Source organism: Rhinopithecus bieti, unplaced genomic scaffold, assembly GCF_001698545.2.
Source record: "Rhinopithecus bieti isolate Rb0 unplaced genomic scaffold, ASM169854v2 scaffold_6063, whole genome shotgun sequence".
Classification (NCBI taxonomy): Eukaryota; Metazoa; Chordata; class Mammalia; order Primates; family Cercopithecidae; genus Rhinopithecus; species Rhinopithecus bieti.
In genome coordinates this window covers 1597649-1607990 of record NW_016805186.1, presented here as the reverse complement: position 1 = coordinate 1607990, position 10342 = coordinate 1597649, and the positions used below count along the sequence as shown (strand labels likewise).

General features: G+C 38.1%; 1 protein-coding gene and 1 pseudogene across 1 annotated transcript in view; both read left to right on the top strand.

The window, feature by feature from the left end:
- Positions 1-10342, top strand: part of ERCC6L2 (ERCC excision repair 6 like 2) — a 136830-nt gene that overhangs the window by 38258 nt on the left and 88230 nt on the right. Inside the window, 5 exon segments of the mRNA XM_017871507.1 lie at positions 2264-2425; positions 2820-3027; positions 8006-8146; positions 9121-9234; positions 10092-10211. Of these exon segments, the coding sequence (XP_017726996.1) occupies positions 2264-2425; positions 2820-3027; positions 8006-8146; positions 9121-9234; positions 10092-10211 (745 nt within the window).
- LOC108529263 (protein deglycase DJ-1 pseudogene) lies at positions 3567-5657 on the top strand (annotated as a pseudogene).

Sequence of the window (10342 nt, the reverse complement as noted above, 5' to 3'; positions counted from 1 at the left end):
CCTCCCTCCCTCCCTCCCTCCCTTCCTTCCTTCCTTCCTTCCTTCCTTCCTTCCTTCCTTCCTTCCTTCCTTCCTTCCTTCCACTGTAGACCCGGATTGGGTGGATTATTGAAGTATACTTGACATAAAATGTACTCTTGTAAGTTAGAATGATGTTTAGTAAATTTTAACAGTTGTGCTATGACCACGATCTAGTTTTCGAACATTTCCATCACCTCAGAAAGGTATTTGTCTATGGTCAGTCCCTGCTCCCATCTCCAGTGTCTGGCAGCTACTGATCTGCTTTCTCTTTCTATAGGTTTTGCCTTAACTGGACATTTCATGTAAATGGAGCCATTCAGTATAAAGTCCTTGGTGTCTGGCCTCTTTCACTTAACATAATGTTTTTGAGGTTCATGCACATTGTGGTACATTTCAGTAGTTGCTCTTTTTTGTTGCTGAATGGTACTATTATACGGCTATCCTGTATTTTGTCCATTCACAAGCTGATGGACATTTAACTGTTTCCAGTTTATGGCTCTACAGATTGGCGGCTGTGAACATTCACATACAAGTCTTTGCAGCTAAGTTTTCATTTTTCTTGGGTAGATACCTAGGAATGGAATTGTGAGGTCTTATGCTAAGTATATGTTTACCTTTTTAAGAAACTGCCAACTGTTTTTTCAGCAGTCGCTGTGCTTTCCCAAAAGCAGTGTATGAGGATTCTAGTTTCTCCACATCCTTAGCAACACCTGATACTGTTAATCATTTTTATCATGGCCATTCTAGCGGGTGCGTTGTGGTATTTCATGTGTTAACCTGCAGTTCTCTAATAACTAACGATGTTGAGAATTTTTTAATGTGCTTATTTGCCATCTGTATATCTTCAGATAGACATTTGGTGTCTATTAGAATCTTTTGCTTATGTTTTAATTGGGTTGTTTAAAATTTTGTTGAGTTATAATAATTTTTTTTTTGAGACAGAGTCTTGCTGTGTCACCAGGCTGGAGTTCAGTGACGCAATCTCGGCTCGCTGCAACCTCCAACTCCCTGGTTCAAGCGATTCTCCTGCCTCAGCCTTCCAAGTAGCTGGGATTACAGGCACCTGCCACCACACCCAGCTAGTTTTTGTATTTGTAGTAGAGACAGGGTTTCACCATGTTGGCCAGGATGGTCTCGATCTTCTGACTTCATAATCCACCTGCCTCGGCCTCCCAAAGTGCTGGGATTACAGGCATGATGAGCCACTGTGCCTGGCCGAGTTGTAATAATTCTTTATATATTCTGTATACAAGTCCTTTATCAGATTATGATTTGCAAATATTTTTGCCGAGTCTGTAGCATGTCTTTTATTTTCTTAATGGTGTCATTGGAAGAGCAAAAGTTTTTAACTTTGATGAAGTCCAACTTACCATTCTATTTTTAATTCACTATAAGTTTTGTGTCATATCTAAGAAATATGTGCCTTATCCAGAGTCACAAATATTTTTTTCCCATTTTTTAAAAGTTTTAGTTCATATTTAGGTCTGTGATCTATTTTTAGTTAATTTTCATGTGTGGTGTGAAGTGTCTAAATTCATTTTTTTCATAGAACTCCTGGATTTTTGTTTATTCAATATTTTATTTTCAATTGTAGTCAATATTCTTAACAATGCTCAAATATTCCAATTAGGCTGGCGTCTCTGTTCTTTGGCTGGAGTCTCTGTATATTCGCGTTTGTCTTTGGATACATCTGTGCTTTTCGGCTGTACAGTGTGTCCCCCAACGTATGCCTGAAATCAGCTGTCTCTCCATTTTTCCGCAAGACTCTCGTTCCTTTTAGTGAAGAGACCACTATGGGTGCTCATTGCTACTGGGGTAACAATAAATTCTAACCTTTCTTCGTGGACAGGGCTATGTAATACAGCTTTTTAAAATCATGAGTTTATATTGATATTTTCATTCAGAAAACGTTGCAATAAAACATTGCAAGTTTTATTTGTTTTTCTGGTTTGCAACTTTAAAAAATTCCTTCAATGTTATTTCAGTGATGTTTAAATGAAATTTTTCTTTCTACCACCGTTAAAGAATGTCTGTACCTTTTCTGGTCTGCGCATTTTATTTTTGTGGACTGCCCAAGGCTGTGACTATTTAACTAAGTGGGTAAGAATCCAGTGGAGTCATCAAAGAGTACAAAGGAAAAAATAATTCCAAAACTTCGATAGAGAAAGCTACTCTCTAAAAATGCCATGGACTAAGAAAGGAAGTTTTCTCAACCTCACCTTTCTTTTTTCTTACTTTATAGTTTGGAATGGTCAGCTGTCATTGTGGATGAAGCTCATAGAATCAAGAATCCGAAAGCTAGAATAACAGAAGTTATGAAAGCTTTGAAATGTGATGTCCGCATTGGCCTCACTGGAACCATTCTTCAGAACAACATGAAGGAACTGTGGTGTGTTATGGACTGGTGAGGGAAAACACTTTTTAAACAATTGTTTAATAGTTGTGCAGCTGAATATGTCTTGTTGGCTAATCATTATTTTCCAAACAAAACACTCATTTTTCTGTTTTTAGATGTGTTTGATCCCAGATGTGTTATACAGAGTAGAGAGTCCCATGAAAACCTGTCTTTATATGTATGTTACTCTTGGTCCCTGAGGTGAATATACATGTTAACTGCCAGTTTCATCCTCATAGTTATAACCTGAAACTATCGTAAAGAAAGAACATTCTGTTTTCTTGGCTTTTGTTTTTGTTACCATTGATAATCAAGTAATGTGGTATGTCTCTTAGATGCAAGAAGTTAGTGTTTTCTTTTTAGATAATAAAGCCCTTACGTTTTTCTTACTGTCTTTATAAAGGGCTGTGCCAGGCCTTTTAGGGACCAGGACCTGCTTCATGAAGCAGTTTTCTGACCCAGTAGAACATGGTCAGAGACACACGGCAACAAAGAGAGAACTAGCCACTGGCCGAAAGGCCATGCGAAGACTTGCCAGAAAGATGTCTGGCTGGTTTCTCAGGCGCACCAAGGCTCTTATCAAGGATCAGTTGCCTAAGAAGGAAGACCGGGTAAGAACCGCATTTGTGAATATTTGTGTGTATTATTAATTTGTGGTCGTATTTTTTTTTTTACTTTTTAAGAAAAAGTCTGTCTCCTGTGGTATTTTGTAAATACAGTTTTTTGCCTTTTATTCTGTATGGAAAAAAATTGTTAGGCGCAGAATTTCAGAAACCATTGATTGCGCTCAGTTGTTTTCCTTACTGACTTTATTAACCTGTTAGTTAGCAGGTTTATTATTAGTATACATTAAACTCATTTCTCATCAAAACTTTTTTTTTTTTTTTGATAGAGAGTCTGGCTCTATCACCCAGGCTGGAGTGCAGTGGCATGATCTCGGCTCACTGCAACCTCTCCCTCCCGAGTTCAAGCGATTCTCCAGCCTCAGCCTCCCAAGTAACTGGGATTACAGACGAGCACCACCACACCTGGCTAATTTTTTTGTATTTTTAGTAGAGACAGGGTTTCATCATGTTGTCTAGGCTGGTTTTGAACTCCTGACCTCAGGTGATCCACCTGCCTCGGTCTCCCAAAGTCCTGGGATTACAGGATGGAGCCACTGTGTCTGGCCTCATCAAAACTTTTGATGCAGTTTTTCCCCAGTAAAGAAGGAAGAGCTTCTCTCTCCAATGTGTTTTCTGTTCACACTTTGTCCTTCCTATACTGTGTACTGTCCACCACACAGTGTATTCTTTGGTACCTTAATTCTAGCAGTAGAACCAAAGTGGTTAAGAACTTTGTAAAAATACATAGGTTTGTTTCTTGTAGAATGCTATTTGCAGTTACACAACTAACCTAATTTTTAGAATTTGTAGGAAAACTACTTTGTTAAATTGTTAAGAAAATGTGAGGAGTGGACTTCAAGAGGATTTTTAAAAATGTTGTAGTCTTCTTTTATAGTTCTTAGTCTTGGGTTTCTTCTAGCTTGGGCAATGAAGTAAAGGTTCTATAAATTACCATGGAACTAAACCTAATTAATGTTATCCCAAATAAGGGCAGTCCTATGAAATGCCCTCTAATTTTAGTATATCCTCTTGATTGTTTCTTTAAAAAAACAGGTTTGAAAGGAAAATATGGCCGGGCGCGGTGGCTCAAGCCTGTAATCCCAGCACTTTGGGAGGCCGAGACGGGCGGATCACGAGGTCAGGAGATCGAGACCATCCTGGCCAACACGGTGAAACCCCGTCTCTACTAAAAAATACAAAAAACCAGCCGGGCGACGAGGCGGGCGCCTGTAGTCCCAGCTACTCGGGAGGCGGAGGCAGGAGAATGGCGGGAACCCGGGAGGCGGAGCTTGCAGTGAGCTGAGATCCGGCCACTGCACTCCAGCCCGGGCGGCAGAGCGAGACTCCATCTCAAAAAAAAGAAAGGAAAATATGATATTGATATGCAAGTCGGGGAAATAGATACATCTGACTTTTGATATTTATCTAAAGCAAATATTGTTATTAAATTGAGATACTTCATGAACTCTCACTTTTAAAAATGTTTTATGCAACTTCGTATATGTGATTTAGCTATCCATCTAGTAGGAACGATACAAAAGTGTAAGAAGAGAGTTATGCATAGAGATTTAGAGCTTGGACTCTGAAATCAAATACTATTTGATTACAGTATTTGTGACTTGGAGCTTCTCTGCTTAGAGTTTTGTGACTTGGAGCAATTTGTGAGGCCCTGGAATCTGGGTTTCTTCCTCTGTTAAATGGTAGTGATGATAATAGTGCCTGCCTCATGTGGTTGCTCTGAAATGCATGACACATAAGAAATATTAAGTAATTGGTACTATGTTTCATAATAATAAATAGCCCAAGATACCTTCGTGCTTCCGTCGTTGACCACCATCTTCTATATTCTCTTTTTTTCTTATATGTACTTTTGTGTTTAAGGTTGGGGTCAAGGTGTACTAAATATTTTACATAAACTTTTTTTTAAAATCTAGCATTGGGAGGGGGCAAGCCGGATGTGTGCTGCCATGCGTCCTTCTTCAGTCTGGTTTGAGTCTTTAAAAAATGAAAGATAAAAATAGCTTCCAAAAGAGTTCTGCTCATCCTGGCTAAAGGAGCAGAGGAAATGGAGACAGTCAGCCCTGGAGACATGAGACAAGCTGAGATTAAGGTCACCATTGCAGGTCTGGCTGGAAAAGACTCAGTGCAGTGTAGCCATGATGTTGTTATTTGTCCTGATGTCAGTCTTGAAGATACAAAAAAGAGGGACCAAATGACATGATATTTCTAACAGGACGTCATCTGAGTGCAGTTTATTTGAGTCTGCTGCCTTGAGAGAGATACTGAAGGAACAAGAAATGAGAAGTGCCTCATAGCTACCATCTGTGCAGGTCCTGCAGGTCTGTTGGCTCATGAAATAGGTTTTGGAAGTAAAGTTACAACATACCTACTTGCTAAAGACAAAATGATGAATGGAAGTCGTTACAGCTACTCTGAGAATCGTGTGGAAAAGGACGGCCTGAGTTTTACAAGTCGGGGCGCTTAGGACTGCCTTCGTGTCTACTCTTGGGATTGTTGAGGCCTAAGAGCCAAAGAGGTGGTGGCGCAAGTGAAGGCTCCACTTGTTCTTAAAGACTAGAGCAGAAAAATGTGACCATCAGTTAGAGAAATAAGCCGTTCTCATTGTGTTTTTTTAAAAACAGAAAAATGGTAGGTTAATATGCTCAGAAGCCATTGTCATTCCTGCTTTTGTGAAGTATAATTGTGAAGTAACAACTACATAGAGATTTCTTAACCTACAAATTGTGTCTTTTTTTTTTTTTTTTTTTTTGAGACGGAGTCTTGCTCTGTCGCCCCGGGCTGGAGTGCAGTGGCCGGATCTCAGCTCACTGCAAGCTCCGCCTCCCGGGTTTACGCCATTCTCCTGCCTCAGCCTCCCTAGTAGCTGGGACTACAGGCGCCCGCCACCTCGCCCGGCTAGCTTTTTTAGTATTTTTCAGTAGAGATGGGGTTTCACCATGTTAGCCAGGATGGTCTCAAACTCCTGACCTCGTGATCCGCCCGTCTCGGCCTCCCAAAGTAGCTGTACATACAAGCTGTATTTGCTTGTATGCACCTTTGCCTATTTATTACCAGTAATCTGTTATAGTGATATAAGCTTATAAATATTTGCAAATATTTATATGTTTATATTTTACAAATATAAAAAATGCTTTGTCCCTGAAGTCAGGAAGTGCCTTGCCAGTAAAGGACTACCTTTTAAAGTTCTGTTGATATTGGATAATCCTTGTGGCCACCCAGAACCCCATGAGTTCAACACCAAAGGCGTCAAAGTGGTCCACTTGGCCCAAACACAACATGTCTAATTCAGCTTCTAGATGAGAGGGTCGTAAGGACCTTCAAGGCTCATTACACCCGGTCCTCTATGGAAAGGATTGTCAGTGCTATGGAGGAGAATCCTGATAGAACATCATGAGTGTCTGGAAGGATTACACCATTTGAAGATACCATCGTTCTTATAGAAAAAGCCGTGAAAGCTATCATTCCTGGAATAGTAAATTCCTGCTGGAGAAAACTGTATCCAGATGTTGTGCATGACCTGACAGGATTTACGACAGAGCCAATCAAATAAATCATGAGAGGCAAAAAAGGTGAAGGATTTCAAGTGACGGATCTTGGAGAAATTCAAGAGCTAATTGAAAGAAATTCAGGATACCACACCAGAGGAATTAATTGAAGATGATTTGATGCAAATACATGCTTTCAAACCAGTGCCAGACGATGAGGAAGATGACGTAGAAGAAGCGGTGCCAGAAAACAAACTGACACTAAATAATCTGGCAGAGGGGTTCTGATTATTTGAGACTGCTTTTGACTTCTTTTATGACATGGACCCTTCTGTGATATGGGCACTGAAACTAAAGCAAATGGTGGAAGAAGGACTGGCACCGTATAGAAACATTGTTTAGAGCAATGAAAAGCAAAATGTCAGACAGAAATTACAACATGTTTCTGTAACGTTACACCGAGTGTGCCTGCCTCTCCTGCCTCCCTTGAGTTCCTTTTCACTTCCTTCACCTCTTCGTTTCTGCCACCCATGAGAAAACAAGACCAACTTCTCCTCTTCCTTGTTCTCCTCAGCCTGCTCAATATGAAGCCCTTTATGATGACCTACTTGCACTTAATGAACAGTAAAGATATTTTCGCTCTTTTATGATTTACTTAGTAACATTTTCTTTATAACATTTTCTTTTTTTCTAGTTTTATTGTAAGAATATAACATATAATACATACACAAAGTAGTGTTTTTCAACTATTTATGCTGCTGTTAAGGCTTCCGGTCAACAGTAGGCTAGCAGTAGTTATGTTTTTGGGGAGTCAGAAGTTATACGTGGACTTTTGACTGTGTGGGGAGTTAGCACCCTAGCACCATCCATGTGCAAGAGTCGACTGTGTAAGGAACATCATTTGTTTGTTCACATTATGATTTCTTTTAATTAAAATAATTCTATGAGGTTTATTTGAAAATGAAATTATATTTTATATTATCCAGGGTGGGGTGGAGAGCAGAGAATACAAGAGAATCAGGAGAAATCATCATAATGATGTAGAGGGAAAAAATTAGTTTATAGCAATTTTCACTTTTTTTTTTTTTTTTTTTTTTTTGCGACAGAGTCTTGCTCTGTCGCCCAGGCTGGAGTGCAGTGGCATGATCTCAGCTCACTGCAACCTCTGCCTCATGGGTTCAAGCGATTCTCCTGCCTCAGCCTCCCGAGTAGCTGGGATTATAGGCGCATGGCACCATGCCCAGCTAATTTTTGTACTTTTAGTAGAGATGGGGTTTCACCATGTTGGCCAGGATGGTCTCTATCTCTTGACCTTGTGATCCACCCTCCTCAGCTTCCCAAAGTGTTGGGATTACAGGCGTGAGCCTCTGTGCCGGCCAGTTTTCACTGTTATAATCTGTGAAATCAGATATAGATTATGATTTTTATTATTGCTATAAACAAAATACTAAGAACCACCTTGTATTTTATCTTGGCAGATGGTGTATTGTTCTTTGACAGATTTCCAGAAAGCTGTCTATCAAACAGTGTTAGAAACAGAGGATGTGACTTTGATACTTCAATCTTCTGAGCCTTGCACCTGTCGGAGTGGCCGAAAAAGGAGAAATTGTTGTTATAAGGCAAGCATTTCAGTATATCTTTATAATCATGCTTTTGATTACATAGTACTCTGTTCTAGTGTAAAAGAAAGTAGCAGATAATAAAATACCTTTTCCTCAGATAGTTCTTTAAAGCTGTGTCTTAAAAAAATAGTTTTCAAAAATATCAAATAGTAATCACATATAAAATACAATATTCAAATATATTTTCCAAAAGTTAATTTCAGAAAGCAAGCTTGATGTTGATATCCTCCATTTTAGCTTTTTTTGGGAAGTAGCCTTTCGTTTTGAAATTTCATTTCATTTTCGAGAAGTTTCTCATCCACTAATAGTAAACGAACATACTGTTATATAGCTGGCTTAAAATACTATTCTGATGTTAGATATAGTGTCAATTTAATAGAAACTGTGTATCAAAGAAAGTTTTTTTTTTTTAAGAAACAATTTATTTGTGCTTTTTTTTAACCTTCTGTCTATATTTCCTGCTCATGTTTCACCTCTGTTTTATTAAATTATCTGTCACATATCTGTGTACGTAGAGGGACCCTAAGTGAATATTTATCTAGTTTGATACTTATTTGGTCTTAATATTTTGCTGTTTTTAACTACTTCCCTTTTTTGTAATAGCCCAGTTTCCTAGGAGCGTTGGAGCATAAATGAGACGGGGTCCACACAGCACTGCCACTGCACTGTAGATTTCATTACCAGCACCTCCTAATGGCAGCATTTCCATCACTGTGTGTCATGAGGATACTTTCTGTAATAAGGATTTTCTCCCTTTACGAAAAATATCATTGTGTTATGATATACCAAAAGTGTGATTCCACATTAGTGATTTGTGGATATTTTGTGCAATAGTTGACCATCATTTTCTTGAAATTCATTGTGCTGAAGTAACCAGATAATAAATATTGTTGTGTGTGATGTATCTTATGATGTAAGCAGGTGCATAGCTATGTTGGTCCTTTTTATTTTCTATATTTTTCTGGTTACAGACCAATTCTCATGGTGAAACAGTAAAAACCTTGTATCTCAGTTACCTTACAGTCCTTCAGAAGGTAGCTAACCATGTCGCGCTACTGCAGGCTGCTAGTACTTCCACACAACAGGTTTGGTTGGCATTTTACATTTCTTTGTAATGCTATTGTAAATATTTTATAAAGTTTTAAAATAGTTATTAATGTTTTGTGGATGAAATTTAAGAGGAAACTCATTTGCTCATTTTAAGTGTAGATATCAAGGAGTATGTGCACTTAAGTGTTTAATCAAAGTGAACAAATTTAAGCTTAATTTAAAATAAGAACTATTTTTTATGCCTTTAATAATGTTCATGTCTTTATTTCTCAAAACATTCTTTGGTATAATTACTAAATAACGTATTTGATGAGTCAGTTCTATTCCTCTAATAATGTCTGTAATGGTATTTAATCTGCTAGGTAAAATGAGGATTTATAATAATTTGTATCTTAAATATTAGGGCTGTTTACCGAACTGGCAAAAATTGGTAATTTCAAAGTTCAGCTTTAAACTCAATCATTTACTGTACTTGTTTCCTGTTATTCTAGAGCACACAAATGAAACGGTGTTTTTGTGATGACTTTATATTTTTTTCTGTGTTATAGTTGATGCCATTTAAATGTAATTTTGAAATCTCGTAAGAATTTGATACTGTTCTTTGATAGTACTCTTCACTCTTTTTGGGAGTATTTAGCGCCTTGTTTTGGAAATCTTAAAAAATCTTTGAAAAGTAATGATCAAGTTAATAACCACATCATTAAGAATTCAACGCCATATATGCTTAACATATTACTTTAAGAGTTTTGAATTCTTAGTCTGACTTAGGGAAGCAAAATCTTCAAAGTAGTATATTCTTTCTAAAAGAATTTTTTTTCATAAATTATTTCAATTCATACAGGTTTGAATGTGTTAAGTGGAAATATCTTTTCTTCTGCCTTTTCCCTTCAAGGAAACACTTATCAAAAGGATATGTGATCAGGTATTTTCCAGATTCCCAGATTTTGTGCAGAAAAGCAGAGATGCAGCCTTTGAAACACTTTCTGACCCTAAATACAGTGGAAAAATGAAGGTAAGTGCTCCTCTTTCAGGTTGCATACAGACATGGTATGCAAAATATTTACTCAGTGGTGTGACAGAGACACCAACTAATCGGAACAGATGCTCAGTCATTCAGAAGAGATGGTGGCTGTCGACAAGTGG